The following is a 23,920-nucleotide window of genomic DNA, read 5'->3' on the forward strand; positions in this document are numbered from 1 at the left end:
CTCATTCGAATGCATCCCATGTTCGATCCAGCTCACCACTCGTTGCCACATCTATCGACCGGGTGAAACGTCGTATTGAACAAATCCCCTCCTGTCGCATTCGATTTTTCGGCTTCCAAAATCCACTCCGTCGTTTCTTTTTGAGATCGAACCCTCCAATTGACGCTTCTCGGATTCCTGGCATTCTCTATGTCGCGCTGACACACCCATTGCGCCTCGAGAACCCCTTTTCAAGGGACATTCGCCCTCGTTTGATCCCTATCGAGCCCCCTCGCGCAAATGCCTGGCTGCTCAGATTTCCTTTGGACTCGATCCTGTCGAAGGAAGCTGGGAAAGGACAGTGATGCGCATGCTGCATCCCGCCTAAGAGATCGCGATTGGTGATAGGGAAAGCTCAACCGGAGTCCAACCGCTGCTCCCACTCCACCTGGCGGGTTCCCCCGTCCACATAAGAAAATGAAGTCAACCGAGCGGGATGACCCCAGGGGCATCAACACACACACCAGGTCACGGACACAGCGTGTTCAACGGCGGTCGAGCCGGCAAGCCTCTTCTCAGGATAGACATGGCAAAATATTTGAAGAGCCAGAGCAGTCGACCATCCGCGCAGTAACGCCAGATTCAACAATTTACACCACTTTTCGCAATGATTCTTTCGATGCTACGCAGATTCACTCGCCGGTCCAACAGGCGTCTCGAACGAATAGTTCACAACGACGACGGGAGACTTTTGTGTCAGTGTCCAACACCGATGAGGAGAGTACAGTCGAGAGAAGGAGACGGAGAGCTCAAACAAGAGCTGGCACCAAGGAGGAGCCTGTCTCGGATACCTCGCCCGGCTCTTTGTTTTCTAAAACCCGCAAAAGACTGGGCTCTATAACAACGGGCCCAGCTCAAGTCCAACGTCCCGATGAGGCTTACGGGTCTATTGGCTTTCCTTCGGTGGTTCATAGTCCCGAGATATTAGACCAAGCCGACCCTCGCAACCCTCCCAGAACTCCACGGCGGCCTTTTTCTCCAGTGGATATGTTTACTGTGAGCGCACAGAGCCTCCGCTCACCCAAACTGCTTGACATTGATTCAGCCAAAATCCTTCATCTGATGAAAACCACCTGTGGCCGAATGCATGGCATTCTATTTTTCAGACCCTTACACACGACAGCGTGGGCCTCGGGCTATTGCGCAATCAACGTGGCGCCTGGAAGCCTTGTGTGTCAAACCAAGGGTGAGGTCTCACAATCCAAAACATTGATACCGGATCTCCGAGGCTGCACCGTCAGGACTCATTATGACCATGAAACTCAAAGCACTTACTTGAGCGTGTTGATTGCTTCTTCAGGAACCGGTTACCAACTTCGGCCACCGGTTCCCGAGACATTTGATTCCTGGCTTGCGGCTTTACTTTGCTGGCAACCATTGAGGCCCAAGGGCGTACACAATAAGATGACAAAACCTCAACCGACTAGCGCCATCGACAAGAAGCCCGTCACCCAGAGACGGATTTCGGACCTGATGAACCCGAAAAGCACAGCCATTGTCAAGGTCGGGAAGATGCTTCTGTGGGACGGGCCCCTGCCCTCGGGCTCTCAATTGGCGTCCTCTCCCAGTACCATTGGTCGATCAATGACTGAGGAGAACTACCTTTGGCGCAGAGTGAGTTGCACCGTACATGAGAACGGTACTTTCCGTCTGCTCGGAGATGTTGATTCTCAGGTACTTTCAGTGACGCCATTGTCCCAACTCTCACGCTGTGCTGTCCAAAGACTTGACGAAAGCGTCCTTCGAATGCCCCATTGTCTCGCCATTTATCCTCAGTATCGCGTACAAGCTCCACTAGTAAGATTGTCACGGCCAATGGTGTTGTGCCTCGAATCCAACGTGGCTCTCGAGGCGTGGTATGTTCTCCTTCGGGCTCTCACCGTCCCAGAGCTGTATGGGCCAGAACAACCTAATCCCGAGGAACCCCAAAACTTTTCACATAACGATGCTCGAAATGAAAGGGAACAACCGACCCAGGGAATGTTCCGTATCGAACGTTCATTGTCCGTCAAAATAACGGAAGCAAAATTTTCCCAACGCTTTGCTCCCAAGGAGCCTTACGAACACAGCAAGGCAAAGGGCAAATCTAGCAAAGGAGACCAGGGAAAAGAAAGTGTTTATGCGGAAGTTATACTAGGCAAGGACTTGCGTGCCCGAACCTCCACAAAGCCTAGTGTGTCATCGACCTTCTGGGCAGAAGAATTCAATCTAGAAGATATACCAGCTCCTCTGTCGAAAATTACGATTGCGGTGAAACTGGGAAATCCTGCTGAAAAAGAGTGGACCATGGTGGCTGACGGCTTATACGATATCTCTGCTGATGCTGGATACCTCTCGGGTTTGGGCGGGCTGGAGATTTCTTCTCATGACCCGGTATTTGGAAGAGTCGACGTCCCGATAGACGAGTTGGAGCATAGCGGCACACTCGAGAAATGGTGGCCCCTGCTGGACAACAACGATCACTCGGTCGGGACACTCTTGGCTAAGCTGGTGCTGCAAGAAACCGTGATATTGATGGAAGAAGAGTACAAAGAACTATCGTCACTTCTGCAAAGCTTCTCGAATGGCTTGACGACTCAGATAGCTCAGTTGCTTGGACCTGACCTGCGACAACTATCTGATATTTTTTTGGATATTTTTCAGGCTTCTGGTACAGCTAGCGACTGGCTCAGCAATCTCGTCGAGGAAGAAATTGATGGAATTTATAAAGAAACCCCGGCGATGCGGATGAGATTCAGTGGTCGGATACATTCGAACGACTCATATGAATCAGCCGAGCAAAGAGAGCTTCTTGTCCGAGACCTGAGTCGATCGGCCACGATGGAAGCCAATCTCCTTTTCCGCGGGAATTCGCTTGTGACCAAAGCGCTCGACGCTCATATGCGAAGACTAGGAAAGGAGTACATGGAGGGTGTCCTAGGCGAAAATCTTCGCAAAATCATTGAGAAGGACCCCGATTGTGAGGTGGATCCAAACAGGGCCAGGTCACAGGAACAACTTGACAGGAACTGGGCGAACCTTTTGTACATTACCGGCGCCATTTGGAAGTCCATATACATTTCAGCATCCCGCTGTCCGATGGAACTGCGTCTTATCTTGCGCCACGTTCGGTCCTGCGCCGAGGACCGGTATGGATCCTTTATTCGAACCGTCAAGTACACTAGCGTGTCTTGCTTTCTCTTTCTTCGTTTCTTTTGCCCTGCGATTCTGAACCCAAAGCTTTTTGGCTTAATTCGGGGTAAGTTTCTTTGGACAAACTCTTGAATTTAAACTAATCAATTGAATAGACCACCCACCAGACCGCACCAAAAGGACCTTCACTCTGATTGCCAAGTCGCTCAATGTTCTTGCAAACACAGCCAGATTTGGGACTAAGGAACCCTGGATGGCGCGTATGAACAGCTTTCTGGCCGCTTCAACTCATGAATTCAAGGGTTTCATCGATGAAATCTGTGCTGTCAGTGCGTCTCAAACTGCTTCAGCAAGCCTCGAGCCTCAATTTGCCGCGGCAAATCAGATACGAAACCGCCTGCCGCCTTTATCGCGAGAGGGCTTACCAAGTCTCCCTTTTCTCCTCGATCATGCAAAATTATTGGCGCAACTTGTTGATCTATGGGTTGCTCATGCCCCAGAAAATATCAGTGAGGCAACCGATGACGAAGTTATCCATGCCTTTCATTCTCTCTGCGTGAACCTGGGTCGAAAGAGCAGGGAGTGCTTCAAGGCCGCAGAGCAAGCCGAGCGACCAGACGAGAATTCAGAATCCACTTGGGAGCGCTTGCTCACAGACCAGCAGAAGAATCTATCACCCAGCAATCCGTTGGAGGGGCAGCCCATGAGATCTCATGCGGATACGGAAATTACCGCATTGCCACAAACAGCAGACTCCATGGTAGATATGGACTACAAAAACGCCGAGATATCCCCAATAATCGGCGAAGGAGATACAACGCCTTCGAGTTCAGCATCGGCTGCTTGGGACAGACGCATTCCATTTCCACATCGAGCAACAGAAGCTCGAGCACTGACAGATTCAACCAATTCATCAACAGCCTCAGTCGATATGATCGAAGAGGCACGATCGAGAGCATTGCCGAGTAGTCGTGATGGCCCATCAAAGAATCGCCTATTCGACTTGATGAGCTCCTCTTCACGCAAAAAGGCAAAAGCTGGAGACCGGAATTATATGAACGACGACGGGAATGAAATTTGACGACAAAAAGGGAATATTATGACATTAATGTCGCTAGATACCTTAGCATGTACGAGAAACAAAGATCTTGCAACAAAATTACACCAATCCCCAAGTTTCGAATTGCATTGACCCGGTCTCTTTTCTACGCAGATTCTACTATTTCTTTCAATTCCGGCTTTTGAAGGAGGATGGCGGGATGGCGGAAGTGGTGAGTAATCAGACTGGCAAGTTGATTTCATCTTGATCATGTTTTTGCCTTTTACCGTTCATCACTGATCCAGGTATTGATATCATACTCAATATGCCAGGCCCTCTGATCTTTGTCTGAGGCTCGGCACGCACTTCTTATTCGAATCTCTCTCACACACACACACAATTGTGGAAATGACATTTCCTCCCAACTTCGTTTTGCCATTCGGCAACTTCATTGCACAAATCGATTCGCACGCAGTGGTATGTCATGATGATGATTTTCGTTCTGGGACATTCACTTTATGGCACATCAGCGCAGAAAACTTCCCCCTTTATCTACAGTTAATCCCATCCGATGTGAGGCCATACTTCTCCAAAGAGTGTGGCGCTATCACCACTACGAATCTACCAATCTCTTGCTTGCGTCCTCAGCACACCGCATGTATTTACTCTTGGTTCTGATCCGTATTTAGGAGGAGCTCTGCCTCTATCAGTCACTTCTATGGGATGACGTCCCTCTATCCGTCCGATCTGCCTACATCTCGCGCGCACGTCTCAGATTGACTTGGTTGCCTTTACCTCTTCGGTTCATCAGGCTCCCAACACGCGCCGGTCTGTCGTCGACTCAAGTTGTGCGAACCAATCTGACTTCGGTCTCACCTGATTGGCATCTTGCCCTTGCTCTTACACCCTCACTGTCACAAGCTTGCGCACGCACCTCTTCCGATTTCTCTCAAACATCTGGTTTTGAATGATATCGACAGTCTCCGTGGATGCAGACGTTCTATGACCCTGTGACAAATCACTGCGAAAAGGCTAGTTTAATTGTCACCAGCTCGGTGTGATCCCTTTTTGGTCCAATTTTCACATCGTCATGCCCTTCCTCGCATCATCTTCTCCAGTATGGCTCAGTGATGATGATGATGATGATGATGACGACGTCGTCGTCGTCGACGGCAACAACGACGGCAACAGCGACGCCGCTGAGCTTCGCCCAACTTCAATTCGGAACCTCGGTGGGACACAAAGCCGCCATGCCCAGGCTGGCGATGTGACAGACGGAATTTATCGCAATAATTTCAATAGCTACATTATTGAGAGCGATGGGGAACTAGCAGATAGTGATTATGATGATAATCATATTCAACCTTCATCATCCGAGGAGGATGATGTTGAAGAGCTAGACAGTGGTGAAGAAGATGGAGACGAACACCCAGACACAATTCAGGTTTGTCCCGGATCGAATAGTGAATCCGTCCAAGACACTATCGAAGAGTTCGAAGAGACGTTTGAGACGAGAATCGAGGATTTCAACGCGACTTTCGAATACAAGAGAACTCGCTCACGAACTGACAAGCAGAGGTCTGATCTTCTCGCTCCAACATCATCCTCACCATTTTACGATCTCCATTTTGATGAACACTTTACTCAAAACCTCAAGGCACTGGAATCTCCAAGAGCATTGAAACTTTTATATCCTCCAAAGTTCTCGGGGTCTTCTTATGTCAAGCCTGACATATCTGAAGCAAAAGTCCTGGACGAATTTATTGAGATGGGAGGTGTTTCAGACACTGAACCCGATGATCACTTTTTCGAATTTGATCTCTGGGACTTTCATGTATACCGAGCCCCTTACCATTCAGGCTCTTTTGAGGGACAATTCGACAGTCTGCATATTGTGGCATCGGAGATCAATCAGGATCTCAAAAGTCAAAAGCAATGGTTTGTTGACGGAACGCTGGAGTGTATGGGAAAACTACGACCGATTTCAGATGCCAGAATCGTTGATGTCAGCATTGGACCTCTAGATCAACCAGAAGAACATGAAACACAAGTCTGGATCATGACGGAAGAGAGCCGAAAAGTGAACCACTGGTATCGTCTGAAGGCGCCATCTAAAGAATACACCAAAATGTGGTCAGACTTTATATGGCTGTCCAACCTCAACAAGTACGTCATTGACTACCTCGAGATCAACTCCGAAACTGGAGTCTCTCTTGCAGACTTCAAGGGAAAATTTTGGGCGTGGCTGAAGAGCCTCCATGGGGACAATATCTCAGCATGGCACGACAAGTGCGGAAATCGAACAGACTTCCGAAAAGATCTTGCAGATTACGGTCAGTTCTTCCGTAATCAGACTTATTCGCTTTGTGTTAACAGCAATGATATGACCAAGATGTCATACCCCGTCTGGAGCGAAATCGGCTGTGGGAATATTTCTCAAGACCAACAAGCAGCCTCGAAATGGACCAAAACATCGGTTACGCCAGAGGTTGCAACTTCCTTCTCGAAGTTCTGGAAGAACTTTGATCTTCTCGAGCCTATACAATTCTGTCCCGCCATCGAAAATCAGCGAAAGCAGAAAATAATGGAGCGCAATTTCCCAAGTAAGCTCGACGTCAACCAGAGCAAACATTTCATCAAGGTTAGGAACCAGCAAATCCCAAGATCAACTTGGATTCTAGAAGAAGCGGCTAAGGAGAACCGCCCGGTTCGAATTTTCGACACCGACGAAATACGGGGAAAGGTTATCATCCTACGATCCCAATTGAAGACCGGCCAACACGAATTTAACTATGCATGGGTTAGGTCGGTATCAAGAGGATATTGCTATGTTGTCTGGTTGGTTCTGCCATCCGATACTGCCTATGGCTCACCAGACCGGGCAACTTTTTACCCTGTTGGAAATGAGCTATTCTTTTCTAACCAGTGTAACTGTGAAAAGGTCAGCCTCAAAGACATTGTCAAAATTATCGATGCCTCGGTCTTCAAAGATCATGCCGAGAAGCACGGAGCGTTATTCGTCCATAATTTACTGTACTGTGAAGGGGAGGAAATGTTCATCGCGGTATCCGAGATAGATCTTATGCGATGTCAGTGCAAGGCGGCTGCCAAGAAGAAACGATGTTTACCCAGGAGCCAACCTAACCATCGCAATCAAAAGATGCAGACTCTGTCCCTGTTTAGTGGGTGTGGCTTATTGGATTACGCCTTCGTTTCTCCCGGCCACGCCGAAACCAAGTTCGCCATCGACCACTGGGAGACGGCCATCCTAAGTCATCGAGCGAACGACGAAGCTCAAAAGACACGACGCGAGATCGGATCAACGAGCGACTGTTTTGAAAAGTTCGCATCCGGGGAGGGAAATTTACCTGACAATATTGATTGTGTCATCGGCGGCTGCCCTTGCGATGGCTACAGCCCGTTGAATGCGCACAGAGAGACCCTGACCAGTCAGAAAAATTGCTCGCTCTTAGCTAACATGCTGTCCTGGATCCAGATGTTAATGCCAACGTATGTCCTTATCGAGAACGTGCCGAATATGGACAAGGGTCGACCCAATGCGTGTAGCCAAGCGATTTGTTTCCTTGTGGCTCTGGGATACCAAGTCCGCAAATCTTTGGTGGTGGATTCTGAGGTTGGCGGTGCGTCATCTCGCCAGAGATTGTTTATCGTTGCTGCTGCCCCCGGCTTTATTCTGCCAGAGGAACCTGAACGCACTCATGGCCCAACAGGCTCGGGACTCCGCAAGATACGTACAATCAGGGAGACAATCAGCGACCTTCCGCCACTACATAACGACACCATCATCAACCCTGCCAATCCAGACCACATTCCCTTGAAACGATTCAAAGTCGACTTTCAAAATTTTGTTAACTTCCGTGGCGTGGTAAGCAGGATTCCCACGAGGCCACCGAATATGTCGCTGAGTAAGACATATCGCGATGGAGGACTGCTGCCTCATGAGCGATGCTGGTTCAGAACTCTGCACAAATTTCAACAAACCAAGGGTTCCAAGTCTCTTACACGTGTCGATCCAGACAATCCTTTCCGGACTATCTGTACTGTGATATCGCCTATGGATGCTGTGTATAGCGGCATCATTCTACATCCATTCCAGCATCGCACGCTCTCGCTTCTGGAGGCAAGCCGTGCGATGGGCAAGCCGGATTCGTTCATCCTGGTTGGTACCGTCAGTGAGCAATTCAAACAATTGGGCAATGCTGTTCCCTGGGCTCTTGGTGCCGCATGGGGGAGAGTCTTCGGTCGGGCCTGGCAGGAGTCTCTTGAACGAAGAACAGAGGATAATACTTTCGCTGCCATTCTCGCCGAGGTCAGGCAGGAAGCTAAAGAACAAGACGAAGCAGGGGAGAAAATGTCGGCGAAGTCAACGAGTCGGGCTGGCATGAAGCGGAGTCAACAAATGCGCGTCTCAGATAACGCTGACAGTGACTCATCTATTGAGGTGATCATTGAGTGTCCTGTGAAGAGAAAGTCTTAGGCAGTATGGATCGAACTTGGCACTTTTTACGGGCGTAGACGGAAAGCGGAGATCAAGCAAGGCTGATGTCGAATCAGAGGTTGAATCGAACACACGGCAGTTTCAATTCCCTAGAATGCATCGTGTGAGTGAGAGATGGAGAGAGCGGAAAATTAGCAATTAGCCAAACATCTCCTCTGCTGATGAATTAGAAATTGGAAGGAGATATGAACACCAACTATGATTGACTGATGTGTCCATTTTGGCGGCATGAAAAACTTCGAAAAGACTCGATGAACGTAGCCTGTCCTTTTCTCACCCATCAGCTTTCTTCCTGTCAAAAAAAAAAAAAAAAAAAAAAAAAAAAAAAAAAAAAAATTCAGTTTCAAGAGAGTCTACACGACGTGATTAAATTCGGTGATGATAATATTCATCCAACGACCATATCCAGATGCAGTTTGGATTCTTATCTATAGTACAATTTCCATAATAGTTTACACATTCCAATCTATTTTATGCTCGGCTCAGCGACGTTGGAGCCCGAAAATCGCCACTCATGGTCGGCAGCAGCATGCCTTTGCGCGACCTGTTCGTTTGCCTGAGTCATCAAGAGCCGTCCCTTGACGAGCCCTAGCCAATCGGCGATCCTGGGGAACCAGAACAGTTGCTCGTGCCTCTTCCACCAGGCGGCACCACGCGAGCCGCGCAAGACACCAGCGTGACGCTCGTCCCGTGTCAAATCCTCGGCCCGTTCATTTTCAAGCCGCGTCAAAATGCGATAGGTCTCTTCGTTGAGCTCGACGCCGCCGCGTTCCATCTCAGAGAGCAACGCGTCGATCTCCCGCAGCGAGGACCGTGTCAGCCACACCAGCGACATCAGCGAGTTGTAGAACTGCGGACTGGCGCCCAGCACGTACGAGGTGTGCCCGAGCGATCGGATCCGAGGCAGCAGGTTGTGCGCTAGCTGCGATTCGGGGAAGTGCTCGATATATAGCCGCAGCGCGAGCAGAAGGGCTGCAGGATACACGTGATGCAAAATCGTCAGGTCAGTCCAGGGCTTGAATCGTGTCTCGGACAGCGGTTCGTGCGTCTCTGGAAGGGACCTCGTTGCGACAGTGGTATTTGGTGTGACAGGGGCGGAGTCGCGGAATTCCCGCTCCGCGGCTTCAAGCAGTTCGGGCGGGTTGTCTGACTGCAGGAGTGAAAAGGTGAATTTATGTGGTCCGATGACACTGGACTGCTTCCGGCGTATGGGTTTCAAGGAGCTTGCTAGAGAGAAGATCTGCTCTTCGCACACCTCCCACATGGCGATGTCGCCGCGTTTCGTCGTCGAGGCCGCGGCGGCTTGTAGAGCCTCGGAAATTTCGGTCATGCGTTCACGCACGGCGTGTTGGATGTGCTCGTCGAAGCGTCTGAAGTGCTTGGAGCTGGCGATTTGTTTGAAGGATAGCTCGGGACTGGTGAGTTCTGGTTCTGGCGCCGTGTCGCGTGACACAACATATCTCAAAGGCGCCCCAAGTTGCCGCTGGTTCGTGGTAAAGGAAGCTTTGGACAGTGACTCGTTGGTGGACCGAGATATAGATTCTGATTCAACGGCAGAGTTCGACTTTCGAGTGATGGTGGGCTCTGGCTGTTGGTCTCCTACCGGGCGAGGAGAGGCAGCATCCAGCTCCCGCTGACCGGCAATCACCGTCTCGCGCTCAGTTTGGTGACATCTTACGGAGGAGCTGAAGATACTGAGAATGTTTTCAATATCGGTATCTACTGCGTCGACGAAGGGCGATTGCTTCTTAACGCCAGACGGTTCAGGCTGTCTCGTAGAGAAGCGCAAGATGGTGTCGAAAGCTCTTCGTTCGCTCGCCGTGATAGTTGAATTTATAGCGGTGCCAATGGTACTGGAGATGGGCTTTGGTATTGTTTGTTCCTCGGCGATTCTGCTGGCTTTCTCTTTCAGAAAGGATCCGGTGTTGGAAGAAGGAAGGATTTCATGGTTGTCCTTGAGGCTCTCTGAATGAGATTGACTAGAGAAATATCTTCGCGTCGTCGGGGATCGTCTGACTGGCCAACGGAGAATGGTTCGATTTTGGTATAGGAATGGGAGTTCGATGCGGCCTACGGCCATGTTTGACCACGGACATGGAGGGTGAATATGTGGATGGAGAGGGATGGGAAGTCGGATTTCGTACCACGTGACCAAGATCATGCTGACTGATGAGGACTAGCTTGGATAATTAGAGGCTTGGCAAACACGGCGCTAAGTCACGGGGCGCGGCTGCTCGGCGTCTGGAGAGCAGGCGTGCACGAAGGGGTATACTGTCTCCTCGTCTAACCGCAGCAGACCCTTAAGCAGCCCCACTATACCCTGAACCCAGAGCCCAGTTCGACGGTCCCATTGATAAAGACCAAACACTATCAACTTTGCCCCAGCCCTTCATCCAGACCCCCAAGTCACCTCTCTGCTCGCTACACTCGATCCTCGCCATATCCTCGACGTCCAACGGCCTTGCCGCCTCCTCGCATCGGCGCCATCTGACTGGACCCCCTCTCTCTCTACTGTCTCCTCGCCAGAACCCCCACGCAAATCGCCCGAGAACACGTGGAGAAGTCGGCCTGTTCGCCTCGAATCTGCGCAAGTCAACAGGCCCGCATGACTTGTGGCAGATTGCACGCCAGCCTGCCCCGGGTAGCCTGACCTCGTCCCCAGTGACGCTGGGCTCAGTCACGCACGTCTTCGCTCTCTTCTGACCTCGTCTGAAAGCCCTCTCCATCTAGTCGAAGCCCTCCTCGCCGCCTTCATCATGAGCAGTGCCCTTCCTCGATCCACTACCACTCCCTCCGCGACCTGGCACGATCATGACCAGTATCAGAGCATGAGCCGCGGACATTCCAACAGCGCCTCCTCGACTCAATTAGCCTTATCCATGATGCAGCCACAAAATAGACCGCGCAATGGCTTTGGCTCCAGCGGGGAAAAGGCAGTCCCGGTGCCTGGCTCAACCCTCGTTGGAAACGAAGTGGACAGAAAGAGCAGTCTAGGAAGTGGTCAGCCGTTGTTTGATATGGCTCGAAGTCCCCCCAATGCCTCGAGCAAGAGTAAGTACGACACACCCTGGATATGGCACACTGGATTCTGAAACATCGCCAGATACAAAGCATGTCCCTTGTAAATTCTTCCGCCAGGGCGCTTGCCAGGCCGGAAACGCGTGCCCTTTCTCACACTCGCTTGATCCAATGAGCCAACAGGCGCCCTGCAAATACTTCATGAAGGTAGATCTGGGATTCCCTCTGCCTCTTTCATTACTGATCTGTCTCCAGGGAAATTGCAAGTTCGGAGCCAAGTGTGCTCTGGCTCATTATCTCCCAGATGGGAGACGAGTCAATCGAGCTGATCTGGACGTCGGCCTCGCCATGGCAGGGCGAAACTTCAACTATCCAAATCGGCAAGATCAACCATCTTTCCCCAATCAAGACCCGAGCGTGGCAGACCTCGTGCTAAACCAGCCACCCTACGGACCAGACTACTTCCCAAATCAAACATTTCCTCTCATGGATGGTGACGAACCCGATGCATTCCAGGATCGATATAATCAATATCAAACGAACTCTGCTCTCGACTCAGGACTTAATTCACCTCGAACGTCCCAGTTCGGTTCTCCTCCGAACGACTACCAGTTCCCTAAATCCCCCGTTGAGAACCTTAGAACAGCTCTTAATGCACCTTTGCCTCAGTCTTTCGACGCGAACGGCGTTTCACACATAGCCAAATATGGACCTCTGGGTCAATCCGTCCCAGACAAATTTGGCATGCGCTCCCCGGCATCGTCTTCCCTTTCGAGACAACTTGGAAGTCCTCCCGAGTCTATTGTCAATGTTCGAAATGCCAATCTTGGCTCGAACTTGCGGAACGCGTCTCCTCTCGGAATTTCCCCTCAAAATGCGGAAGAGTCAATCGGTCAGCGAATAATGCACTCTCAGAGAACCACCAAAACAAGAGGTCTGTCGGCAAGTGTTCCACGCTCAAATCTGCCATATGACTGGGAGGAAGGACTGGGGGTTGAGACCGATTTATTGCCCAATAGTTTACATGACGAAGTCCTCACTCCGCAGGAAAAGATGCGACGGATGTCAAGACCGGATCATGAACCCGGTTCCAAGGATTCTACGCATGCTCTGACAATACCAAGCGGAACCTCTAGCAAAGTCGGTTCGCCTCCCGCTGGAAGTCCTTCACGATTTAGTGCTTTGTGGGCTGAGCAACGGGAAAAGAAAGCAGCAGAAACCAATGGACCACCCAGCATCGGCCATGTGGGCTCACCTCTTCGTGGGTCTTGGATGCCGAACGAATCTTCGACGTCAAGTGTACCCATTTCCGGAATTTCTCAGGCGATGGCGCGAATCCAATTGGGTCGAGTAGACTCTGGCGAATTGAATGGAGCCAGAGCCCAGTCCAGTGGTTTGAGGCATTCCTCGGCGCCGATTGGCCGTTTTGACCGTGGCATATCTAGCCCAGGCTTGAGTTCCAAGAAGATCGATGAGGAGGTTGAAGGGGTATTCTTTCCCATGGACGGTGACGACAAGACACTGAATTGGTCCGGACAGTCACCGCGGCTGATGCCCCTCCGCGAGAGGTCTAATGGCGATTTACCCGGAAGCAAGAAGGACAATACCGTTGGATCCGAGAATGGGGTGAAATCAATGTGGGCATTTCGATCATGATATACGGAAGGACAACTTGCACATACGGAGTACAAATCACTGGAAATGACGAGATACGACGGCGTCCAAAATATACAGCTTTTGCACCACCGCTTGGGCGATTCATGCCGGATGGATGAAAGAAGAAAAATTGCATACACGAGGCGTTTAACATACGCTGCATCAAATCAATGAGATGAATGAAACTTGGGAGAGTTGAGCACTAGTAATTTCCCACGCGTCGACAGAGGCGCATACTTATGTGATACGCTATATAGATATACTCGGACAAATCTTAGTGTAACCCGGCGTTCTGATGATCCGCCTGAGTTTGTGAGTAATATTTGTGACGAGAAAGGTGTTCATCTCGAACTCGCCTTGGCTCGTTCCCGATATCAGACACTGCAAAAGTCCTCGGATCATTTCCTGCAAGATTTGCTGCAAGGCTGACAGGGCTGACAAGGCTGAGGTATCGCAGTGCGCCCTCCAGGTTTGCCGATTTGCCCATGTTTTATCGCGTCGTTGTGCTGAACGCGGGACCATTTGCACGCATTCTTATGAATATTCCATTCTCATTTCTCTAATCTTACCACTCCCTTTCTTCGAGGCATGTTGAGTAGCAGCCAAGGTTTGCGGCTATGCTCAAGATGCCTCCAACGTTCTCAGCGCACGGGGGTTAAATTTGCAGTTCCTCGGGCTCGCTTTCAGTGCTCATGTATAGTTTTTCGAACACACCCCGTTGTTGCATTCGTCGGCCAGTTTTGAGACTAACTTTATTCTCATCCAACAGCTACAATCTCAGAGAGCGATATCCAGATCTCTCCTATCCTCCTTCAACGCGCTCGCGCTATTGCCGCTGAACACAAGCAGCTGTCTGCTGCAAACGCCGACAATTATGATGTCTCTGTTGCAAAGAAAATCGGCGAATTGAGCACGGTCTCGACGGCGTTGAGAGAGTGGGAGGATGCGCAGAATGTGGGTGGTCCTCCAGAGTGTGACCGGCCGCTTTTCAGGGACAATCAAGACTGACAATATTGTCTGGAGAATAGTCTTTAAAGGAACTCAACGGTCTTCTCAACGATCCATCATCGGATTCTGAAATTCGGAACCTTGCGCATTCAGACATTGAATCTACGATCGCAACGCTACCAGCACTCGTTTCAAGCCTGAAAACCTCTCTCATTCCTCCTCATCCGTTTGCCAATATGCCTTGTATGATTGAATTGCATCCAGGGGCAGGTGGCAGCGAAGCATCCCTCTTCGCACACACGCTTCTTAACATGTATATCGACTTCTGTTCTCGCATGAAATGGCCAACCAACCTCGCCTCATACACTCGTGATGACTCGGTTTCCGACAGCGCTCTTACTGACGCCCTGCTTGAAGTAAACCATCCAGGAAGCTATGACATCCTGCGTGCCGAAGCTGGGGTTCATCGTGTACAGCGTGTTCCCGCAACGGAGAAGAAAGGACGAACTCATACCTCCGCAGTCTCGGTTCTCATTCTCCCCAACCTACCAGAATCTGGTGCCGAATCAGAGCTCGACTATGAGGACCCTAATTCAGACTACTATATTGCACCATCAGATGTTCGATCCGAGACTATGCGTGCGCGCGGTGCGGGCGGGCAGCATGTCAACAAGACGGACTCCGCAGTTCGGCTCACACACATCCCTACTGGGATCGTCATCTCAATGCAAGATTCTCGTTCACAGCACAAGAATCGTGAAAAGGCCTGGCAACTGCTCCGCTCCAAACTTGCTCAAATGAGACGAGAACAGCGGGAAGCGGAGGTCATTAACCTACGTCGAAGTGTCATGGGCGGAGTAGCCAAGACAGGGCGAGAGGATAAAATCCGTACGTATAATTACTCCCAGAGCCGGGTGACAGATCATCGCAGTGGGAAGGAGTCTTCAGATCTGGACGGTGTGCTTGCAGGAGACGAGGCCCTGGAAGAAATCATGGAGAGCGCCAGGGAATGGATGAGCGAGAACGAAGTCAAGGGGCTACTAGCAGAAGAGGAGTTGAAAGCTAAGGCCAATCGCAATGGGAAAGGATGATTTGACGATATCAACAACCTTACAATGTGTCGCGATGTACCAGCAGAAGTGTACAAAATGTACAAGAAGATCTAATCTAGAAAAGGCGATCGCGTTTTCAGATTCATGTTCATTGACATGTTCAGCCATTTTCAGCTCTTCTAGCTCACAGAAGCACTTTTCATTTCTACCCTGAACTCAGCTTACTCGAATCATCGTCTCGAAACCCAAGGTTCCACAAGCTCACCAATTATCCATTCAGGGGGACGTGGGTATTATTGTGCGCTTTTTCCCACATTTATCTGTTTTCTTGCTTCTCGTCTGCTGTTTCCTGCTCTGCAACTCTCCGATGTGTTAAGCGGGAGATTGAGGGTCGTGTCGACATGTTTCATTTCAACTCATGCCGATTCAATTCTCAGCTCGTTTCACATGAATCACGATGGTCGTGATTGTTTATCTCTGCTTTGAAAGGTCGATTCCGATGGGGACTCGTGGTTGCGTTTGGCGGTGTGGCTGTTATAGTTCATTCCGTTGTGGGCCATCCTCTTTTTAAAGGACCGGCGACGTGTTATTGTCGTCTTAATCATCATAGAGACCCACGCACAACACTCCACCTATTCCAAGAGAAAATACTGTCAATGCCCTGCGCTACTTAGCAACAGCAGCACTGAGGACTTGTGTGCGGAAGAAAGCGCCTTTCGTTTTTTCGATGACTTGTTGGTACACGCTTTGTGGAGGGTGGTTCATAACGACAGTGCCGGCTTGATAGTCGATCTTGGCATCGACTTTGGTGTCACGGATGAGATTGACGATCCATTTCTCACCTTCGCTGGGGGAAAGGCCGAGGCGGGTGGAGAGATCCCTTTTGGAAAGAGGTTAGTCCTACACCTGGTGAACGAGAATGGTTTTGGAAAATATGAGGGTGCGGGATTGGGCCGGACTTACTTGATATCGATTCTCTGGTGAATCTTGCAGTAGCTTTCGGAAATCAAGTGCCGTGCCGACTCCATGAATGCATCCGTCGAAGATCCTAGGAAGAAATCACCTCTCAAGATAGCCTCAGCCTCAGAGAGCTTCTTCTGGGCACCTTCAAAGTCAAAGTCTACATACAGTGCCTTGACGAATTCGGTCACCGGATCCTGATATTCGTAAACTTCTTGCTTGACCACCCTCACCAGGTCCTTGAGTTGTTTCTGGTAATTGTGTGAATTGTTCATGCGGGCCCGGTTCGTGATGACTGCGGCGGCGAGATATCGAAGGATCCAGGGGCACACGGTCTGGATTGACGAGATGTAAGGTGGAGAGAAGTACATTTCCGTGAGCTTTTCGCGGGCTGGCTCGTAGTTGAAAAAAGGGAACAGGGCATAGTGGACGAGAGATTCTCGAGCAGTGAGTTGCGCGCGCGGGTTGTTAAACAGCCGCGTCTCAATGTGCTCTTTGACTTTCTCGACTTCTTCCAATGCATTTTCCCACTCTTCGCCCAAAATCTCGCAAACTAGCTTACCCCATGTCGCCTTGACGACTTTATCATTGTCTGTAGACAGGACTCGGAAGCGGTATAAGAGATCTGCTGCTTCGGGGTAGAGACCGCATTCATATCTAAATCGGCCAAAGTCGTAGAGATCGTCAACCATCTGTTGTGTGACGCCGTGTGATTCTTCGAGGAATTTCAAGTTGGCGACTTTGTCGCTGCGTAGTTGGGAGGTGACTGCTTCATCGTTCAGGAGGTTCGTAAGGTGTGCAGATTCTTCTTCAAACGTGGATAGTTTATTCAAGACTTCTTCTCTCTTTTTGGCGTACTCCGGAGGGGTAGATTCTGTCTTGTTAATTTCCTTGTACAGGTTTCCCACGTAATCGATCATGTTGGTGTTCTTGAGGAGATTGAAAATGGCGAGTTTGAGGTCATCATAGCGCTCTTGTGAGATGTCTTCCGAACGGAGCTGGTGCTCAAGTAAAGGGAAAATGAGGTGTCTGTCCATGTGCTGGACGAGTTTCGCCAAAAAGGCATATTCGCCTGTAGGATCGTCGACGGCACTCATTCTATCTTGGTCTTTTCCTCTTTCTCGTTTGATTCCTTTTGGCGCTCACTGGCCGCTTTGTCAAGTTGTTTGTATTCTTGCTAGATTTTTTGGAGGTTTTCGGCGGTGAGCGGGTGTTCTGGTGAAGGGAGTGGAGAGGTTGGAGGCGCAGGACGTCCAGGTCCTTTTGGAAGCTCGAGGGAGAAGATGTATCCAGGAATCTTCCTATTCGAACGGTGCTCTGGATGTCCTTCGTGAATATGAGGGTGCAACTTCATTTTTGACTTGTGTGGCACATTGGAGGGAAATTTAGAGTTTCGGCTGTTCCCGGTACTAGTATATAAATCGTTAGTGGGTATCCGGCCAGAAGATTTTCCGTGCCGAGATCTTTGTTTGGCAGGGCAGCTCTGTCACATGATTCTGCCTCCAACGATGTTTGGAAGCATGCCGTTTGTTCATGATCAAACTACAACATTTCACCCTTGCTGTCCTCTGATCGCCCACCCAAACCAACAATGAAAGTGCCTTCAACGCTTCTCCTCCGGGCCATGCTGCGGCCCCAGCTGCCCCTGTGCCAAATCAGATTGAAGTCAGACTGGATGCCCAGGGAGAAATATGCCAAAATCACTTTACTCGACAAGCTACACAGGAGACAGAAAGCTGCGTTGCGAAAAGAACGTATGTTCTCTCACACCTTGTTGCGCAGTCGATCGATAGACCTCTGACCCATTACTACAGGCCAAGATAGCCAGTTGCACGCTGAAAATATGACCGCTGAGTCCCTCCCTCAACGATCTCCATCGCCGATCCAAAACCCAACCACGTTGTCATCAGGGCCCAAAGGTCCTACCAACACGGTGTCTCTCCACCCTTTCATGATTACACGAACGAGATTTGGGAGCCTCCCAGTCTACCAAAGCACGAAGGGTGGCGGGACGAAGCACATTACCACAATTCGCAAGATTAGCGGCGACTTGACAGAGCTGGCCACGCAGGTACGGACGGCGCTCGGGTTAGAGCAATCTTTTGTGGACTTCAAGGGCCGACGGAAAGAGAACGTGGCGATCAATTGGACAACACGGCAAGTAGTTGTACGCGGTTGGAGGGGACCTGAGATCATGAAGTGGGCGGAGCTGAATGGATTTTGAGCTAGGGTGTCAGGGTATTCTAAGAGGCGGGAAATGGGAGTAATATTGGTGAAGGGAAATTGGATTGACCTTCTTCTTGGTGTGCAGTATATCAATCGCGGCTGTCAGAGCAGCTGAATTCCTTCGTCACGAGGACATAGAAGGACTACTCAAAATGGACAGTACAGAACAGGCAAGGAATTTCTGTTTCATAAAGCCCCCAAAGATAGAGGCCAGTAACTTCAACACCATTCATACATTTGCTCATTTGCCCAACATGTATATCATATGGATGGCATGACTTTAGATACAAAAACATTTGATATTGATATCATAACTTTCGACTTTCAAGCTACTAGTAGACAAAATATCACGTTTTCTTTTATTTCTGTTCCCTTCGCAAAATAAATCTCCATAGGCCCAACCCTTGGTATTTGACACACGGTACAAAAGGGACCAAATCCTGTCTGCCCCTGCTATGTTTTTGCCCGGCCAAAGCTGAGTCTCATATGGATGTCGGATTTTTGCGATGCTGTATTGTTGAGGGTAACCCAACCAAATTCGCCTGTTCTTCGCTGCGGAATTGCCATAATCGTTTACACATCAATCAAAGAGTTTGAAGCCTAGATCCGTCCCTGTGCAATATGGCTAAAGAAATATCGTCTCATTATTCCTCTAGACCGGCAAATACGCAAAGCTGTCGTAGAATACCAGGATCAATGTCTTTCTGTATCATGGCCCCCAGAAGACTTTCTTTCCTCGGCATGACTCCCAGCGGAACAACAGTGGAGCCATGTTCGTCAATTGATCGAGCCTTCTGAACCAGTGTCTTCAGAACAGCCATGGCTCGGTTCGAGATAGCTCCATAGCCGTTGATATCCATTTCAGGATTATTCCTGTTGTTCTGTTGTGGGTGTCTTGGCACAGTCTGGGTGGTTCGATCCGCACTTAGGAGTCCAACCAGGCGTAATAGGTTGCCTGCAAAGCCATCGTCCGATTCAAGCCATGAACGGGCCAGTGTATGATCTGAACCTGGTGCAAGACTGGCTAATATTTCGGCTGCCAGCATTCCTTGGAGGAGGAAAGGTTTCCGAGCCTCGATAAGTGTCCTGGTGTGGTTTGAGCTTGCCGGAATTGAAGAGATGGCCAGACCAAAACTCCTCGTCAACAGCTCGTAAGGCGGGCTTGAATGCGCATCAGCTGCGAATATCGCTTTGTAGTACGTCCGGTTAGGCTCATCGCGAGCCAACAATTTTGCCAGGCTATCCACAGCAGAAGGCATATACTTGTGTAGGGAGGGGTTGTATGTCGTGAAGGAGACCTTGTTCGAAGAACCTGATGTAGGTGTCGGTGTCGGCGCGAATGCGAGGAGGAAATGAAGGATGCACAGGGCTTCTTCCTTCCCAGGTAGCTGGAGAGAGGTCGATAGATTGCTGAGGTAAATGACAACGTCCTTCATGAAATCAAGGGTATTTCTATTGAGACGCAAAAACATTTCCGTAGTTCCGATGTACCGAATAACAGTACTGAGTAGTTTGAGAACTTCAGGTTGACCCAGGACTCCGAAGTTGGCTTCATAGAATGAAAAATTGCGAATCAGGGTAGTAATACATATCAGGCGATCGGCTGCTCGCTCGAGATCGTACTGAAGTGATCCAAATTCCGGGATATCCTGTAAAGACTCGTTTTCCACACGGCATGCCCGAACCAGATCTTCGTATGAAGTAAGGAACATCTCATCCGAAACTTCGGTGGCGTGTTCGCTAAGAAACACGACTTGATCAAGGGCGCAGTCGAGTAACGCATCCATTAGATCATCACAATCCATAAGGGATAATTGGAACGCAGATTCAGTCGAGAGTGTGATCAGGGTATCGAGCGCTACTCGTGTCTCAGCATGTAGACCAGATTTGATGGCCATGGTCACTGCATGGATATCGATGATCCCCAGTTCTCGAAATGTCGGCACGATCGGTTTAGTTTCGCTGATATGCTGTCCGATTATGAACATCTCGTCCACGTTGACCGGGCCATGGAACCGGCTAGGCGAGAGAACGTCTGGCTTGAAAGGATCTTCGATAGGTCTGGACAAGGGCTTATTCACATCGGGCTCCATCTCGGGCATCTTGCCCGTGCTCGTCTGCGGGCGCTTTTGAGGTGTTTGACCCGACATCTGGGTTGGCATGGCATTCATTTGCTGAGGATCGATCTGCCTAGACATGTTCTGTCGGTGTTGTGGAGTAGTAGCGGAGGGATCTTGTTGGCCCTGGCCATGAGGAGGCTGGACAAACCCATTCGCTGTAGGTTGCTGCACCTGAGCTCCAATTTGGCCATTAGCTGAAGTTGTTCTCTGATTTCCGGAGTCCTGAGACGGATTTGCATCACGGGAAGGTGACATCTGAATTTGGGTTTGGTTTTGAATGGCAGCTTGTGCCGCCATTCTTTGTTTCTGCTGAGATATCTGCCACGCTGCCTCATAGGGCGCGAGGTTATTCAGCCAATATGCTTGAAGTTCTTGGGCTGCTTGCATTTGTTGTTGCGGCATAAACCCAAACTGCAGGGCGACAGCACCCCACTGATTCATTTTCGATATTCTTTGCGAACCTCCATTCTTGACAACGGCAGCGTACAACCGTAATAACTGCAATGACTTTCCACATATCACAGGGTTCAGATCCACTGTTCGACCACGAGCAGCCATAAAAGCTTGCAAGCCTCGCAAGAATTCTTCTGGGTTATTCGACTTTGGCGGATGAAATCCTCCTGGGGTTCCTTGCGGCATCTGTGGGTTCGCAGCAGGCTGGCCAGGGTTGTTTGGTATACCGTTCATACCACGCGCTTGAGCTTGAGCCTGCATTTGCCGAGCCTGGGTTTGTAGTTGAATCTGATAGTTCCGTTGCGCCGCCGACATCCCAGGGTGTGCCATATTTGCTTGAGGATTCATTCCCATTTGGGGGGGAAGTCCATTCCCCATATTCTGACCAAACTGGGGTTGATTGAAACCAGGTGCAAAGCCGCCATTGGGCATGAAGTTTTGAGGGTTATCGTGTGGGGTCCCGACGCGACTGGTATGGTCAGGGGGAGCGGGTGAGACGTGAGGTCCGCCATGTGGCGGTGAAAACGGACTGGGTGAAGCTGTCGCGACGCGTTGATTACTTCCAGGCTGGTTGAACTGACTCAGCTGTTGAAATGTGGGCGATGGCGTGGCATTTGATGATGGCTGAAGATGGTGGAAAGGTGTTGGAGCATTTGCTATTGCAGGCGCGCCATTGGCTTGTGGATTGAAGCCGGGAAAGGGTACTTGCCCGGGGGTTTGTGATCTTGATCCAGGCAGTCCACCGGGTGCTTGCCGTGGTGATGCACCCAAGCTATCTTCTCTCGCTCTTTTTGAAGGTATTACGGGGTTCGTCTGGTACACGGGATTGTGGAAGGCAGGAGAGGCGGTGCGGCCGGCGCCGTTAAGGAAGGCCGGGTTCTGGAATTGTGCAGGATTTATCGTCTGAGGAGGCTGGAGAAAAGACATGCCGGCATCTATTGGGGCCCCGAAGCCAACATGGTTGTTTGGAGTCGAGGAGTCAGGTAGCCAAGGGTTCATGGCTTGCGTGAGGTTCGGTCATCCATTGGCTATGGTAACAACATTTCATCAGCTTCGATCCAACAAGACGCGCATCCATCTCGAGCGTGCATTGATTCACATCAAGGCTCACATCGCTTTCCAGAGCCGGGTGGTCCATGATGATTAGACTTGTCGACGGCAGTGGATCGAAGCAACAAGCGAATGCACTCGGGGTGAGTCAGGACGCGTCACGGAGGGAAGAGTTGAGGGCAGCGTCGAGGGTGCATGGCCCAGTGAGACCAGGGCAGATGAAGAGTCTAGCAGGATGAGATGGGATCGGATAGGGTTTCTTACCTGACTGGCAGTTTATTTTGAGCGGAATCGTCAGAGCGCAAAGGTATGCGAACCGAATCGGAACTGTCGAAGGTGCGAATTTTGAGGCTGGCCCAAAGGGGCTTAGCTCCGCGGCGTGTGGTCAAGTGAGAGGGCTTAGCAGACTGTGAGAGGCGTGTTAGCCACGGTTAGCCATGCCAAACGGACGGGCAACGAGGATCAAGGAGAGTCCCACTCGGTCTATTGGGCCGTACAACACGATCTCAACTCGAGTGTCTGATGGGAAAGGGACGCTAGTGATGGATCTGTGGGCGGACAACAGAGGTGGGAGTGTTGGGATGATGTGGTGGGCAGGCCATGTGCTGTGTTCATTCCGGCTGCGACGCACCGGCGGCAAGACGATAGGGACAAGCCCACTATCTTAGACGTTTTTGCAAGGGGGTGTGAGTTCGCCGGAGGGGCAAAGAGGATTTGTTCCCAGGGACGCAAGAGAAAAGCAGGAGAGGCTTACCGCGAGTGTGATTAGATGGTTGATTGCTGTTCGATACGTGGTTGCGGAGGCAGACTGGCAGTAGTGCTGTGTACAGGGCACGGAGTGTCGGGAGCAGAAGGGGAGGAGAAGGTCGCAGAGGAAGAGCGGGGGCCGCGTGTTCAAGTGAGGATGGGATGGCACGGCTCTTCCGTAGAGATGCCTGAGATGGGATGGGATGGTGATAGGAATGGGAATGGGAAAGGCCGGCAGTGCTGACAATTGAGAAGTGAAACCGTAACTTGGTGTTTTTGCTCACTGTAACGCGTGCTGTAAGGCAAAGGTTGGAATCGAGGGGGTGGGAACCTGCAAAGTAAAATGCCAAATGGGCGGCAATCCAGGAGAGCCTAACGGACACTCTGTGGCTGCGGGAGACAACAAAGGCTGGGCGAGTTTTCGGGGGCGAGAGATGAGAGTAACAACTGGAAGTTGAAGTCCCAGCAAGAGGCGGGTTTCGTTAGCTGGTCGCTTAGTCGTTCGGCCTGTAACGGACTCCAGTGACGCTAGCAGATTTCCTAGCGCCCCTCCCCTTGACGTTTATTGGATTTCGTCGCCTTGGTGCGAAACAACCAGCCAAGTCGAAAGGTCATACGTACCAGTACCAAACTTACTGCGACGTTTATTCCCCGACCTGCCTTTCGCCCCATGTCTCACCACTTCATGTCTTTCACACCACGACACTGTTCAACTGTTTCCCCTGACGGGCTCAACTCAGATTCAGTTATCTCTTCATTCTTTCGATTCCTCCACAGCCCTTTGCCCATCTTTCAAGCAAAAAATAGGACAGGGAATGGTAGCCGGGCCAGGGCGCGTATTGGTGGAACGGTTTCAATGCAGAGCCAAATCAGGGTCGCACCAACGTCACTTTGAGTTTAGGCTCTCCCTCAAAGTCCCTTGGATGTGCGATCAATAAACCATTGTGATTGTTGGATGGGC

At 50.5% G+C, this 23,920-nt stretch overlaps 8 protein-coding genes across 8 annotated transcripts; 5 read left to right on the top strand and 3 right to left on the bottom strand.

The window, feature by feature from the left end:
* Positions 1 to 456: 456 nt before the first annotated feature.
* Z518_09771 (uncharacterized protein) lies at positions 457 to 4,252 on the top strand (the record flags this gene model as incomplete). The annotated part of the gene is made up of 2 exons (XM_013412388.1): positions 457 to 3,277; positions 3,327 to 4,252. 2 exons carry the CDS (start codon positions 457 to 459, stop codon positions 4,250 to 4,252), a joined length of 3,747 nt encoding a protein of 1,248 aa, XP_013267842.1.
* Positions 4,253 to 5,300: 1,048 nt separating this feature from the next.
* On the top strand, positions 5,301 to 8,708 carry Z518_09772 (uncharacterized protein; the record flags this gene model as incomplete). Its single annotated transcript, XM_013412389.1, has 1 exon — positions 5,301 to 8,708. The coding sequence occupies one exon, from the start codon at positions 5,301 to 5,303 to the stop codon at positions 8,706 to 8,708; it is 3,408 nt and encodes a 1,135-aa protein (XP_013267843.1).
* A 487-nt stretch (positions 8,709 to 9,195) lies between these two features.
* On the bottom strand, positions 9,196 to 10,809 carry Z518_09773 (uncharacterized protein; the record flags this gene model as incomplete). Its single annotated transcript, XM_013412390.1, has 1 exon — positions 9,196 to 10,809. One exon carries the CDS (start codon positions 10,807 to 10,809, stop codon positions 9,196 to 9,198), a length of 1,614 nt encoding a protein of 537 aa, XP_013267844.1.
* A 676-nt stretch (positions 10,810 to 11,485) lies between these two features.
* On the top strand, positions 11,486 to 13,403 carry Z518_09774 (uncharacterized protein; the record flags this gene model as incomplete). Its single annotated transcript, XM_013412391.1, has 3 exons — positions 11,486 to 11,780; positions 11,833 to 11,954; positions 12,003 to 13,403. 3 exons carry the CDS (start codon positions 11,486 to 11,488, stop codon positions 13,401 to 13,403), a joined length of 1,818 nt encoding a protein of 605 aa, XP_013267845.1.
* Positions 13,404 to 14,095: 692 nt separating this feature from the next.
* On the top strand, positions 14,096 to 15,442 carry Z518_09775 (uncharacterized protein; the record flags this gene model as incomplete). The annotated part of the gene is made up of 3 exons (XM_013412392.1): positions 14,096 to 14,102; positions 14,173 to 14,357; positions 14,432 to 15,442. The coding sequence occupies 3 exons, from the start codon at positions 14,096 to 14,098 to the stop codon at positions 15,440 to 15,442; spliced, it is 1,203 nt and encodes a 400-aa protein (XP_013267846.1).
* Positions 15,443 to 16,069: 627 nt separating this feature from the next.
* Z518_09776 (uncharacterized protein) lies at positions 16,070 to 17,460 on the bottom strand (the record flags this gene model as incomplete). The annotated part of the gene is made up of 2 exons (XM_013412393.1): positions 16,070 to 16,283; positions 16,367 to 17,460. 2 exons carry the CDS (start codon positions 17,458 to 17,460, stop codon positions 16,070 to 16,072), a joined length of 1,308 nt encoding a protein of 435 aa, XP_013267847.1.
* Positions 17,461 to 17,954: 494 nt separating this feature from the next.
* On the top strand, positions 17,955 to 18,587 carry Z518_09777 (uncharacterized protein; the record flags this gene model as incomplete). Its single annotated transcript, XM_013412394.1, has 2 exons — positions 17,955 to 18,117; positions 18,178 to 18,587. The coding sequence occupies 2 exons, from the start codon at positions 17,955 to 17,957 to the stop codon at positions 18,585 to 18,587; spliced, it is 573 nt and encodes a 190-aa protein (XP_013267848.1).
* Positions 18,588 to 19,233: 646 nt separating this feature from the next.
* On the bottom strand, positions 19,234 to 22,161 carry Z518_09778 (uncharacterized protein; the record flags this gene model as incomplete). Its single annotated transcript, XM_013412395.1, has 1 exon — positions 19,234 to 22,161. One exon carries the CDS (start codon positions 22,159 to 22,161, stop codon positions 19,234 to 19,236), a length of 2,928 nt encoding a protein of 975 aa, XP_013267849.1.
* Between the last annotated feature and the right edge of the window lie 1,759 nt (positions 22,162 to 23,920).

This window comes from Rhinocladiella mackenziei (assembly GCF_000835555.1).
Source record: "Rhinocladiella mackenziei CBS 650.93 unplaced genomic scaffold supercont1.8, whole genome shotgun sequence".
NCBI lineage: Eukaryota > Fungi > Ascomycota > Eurotiomycetes > Chaetothyriales > Herpotrichiellaceae > Rhinocladiella > Rhinocladiella mackenziei.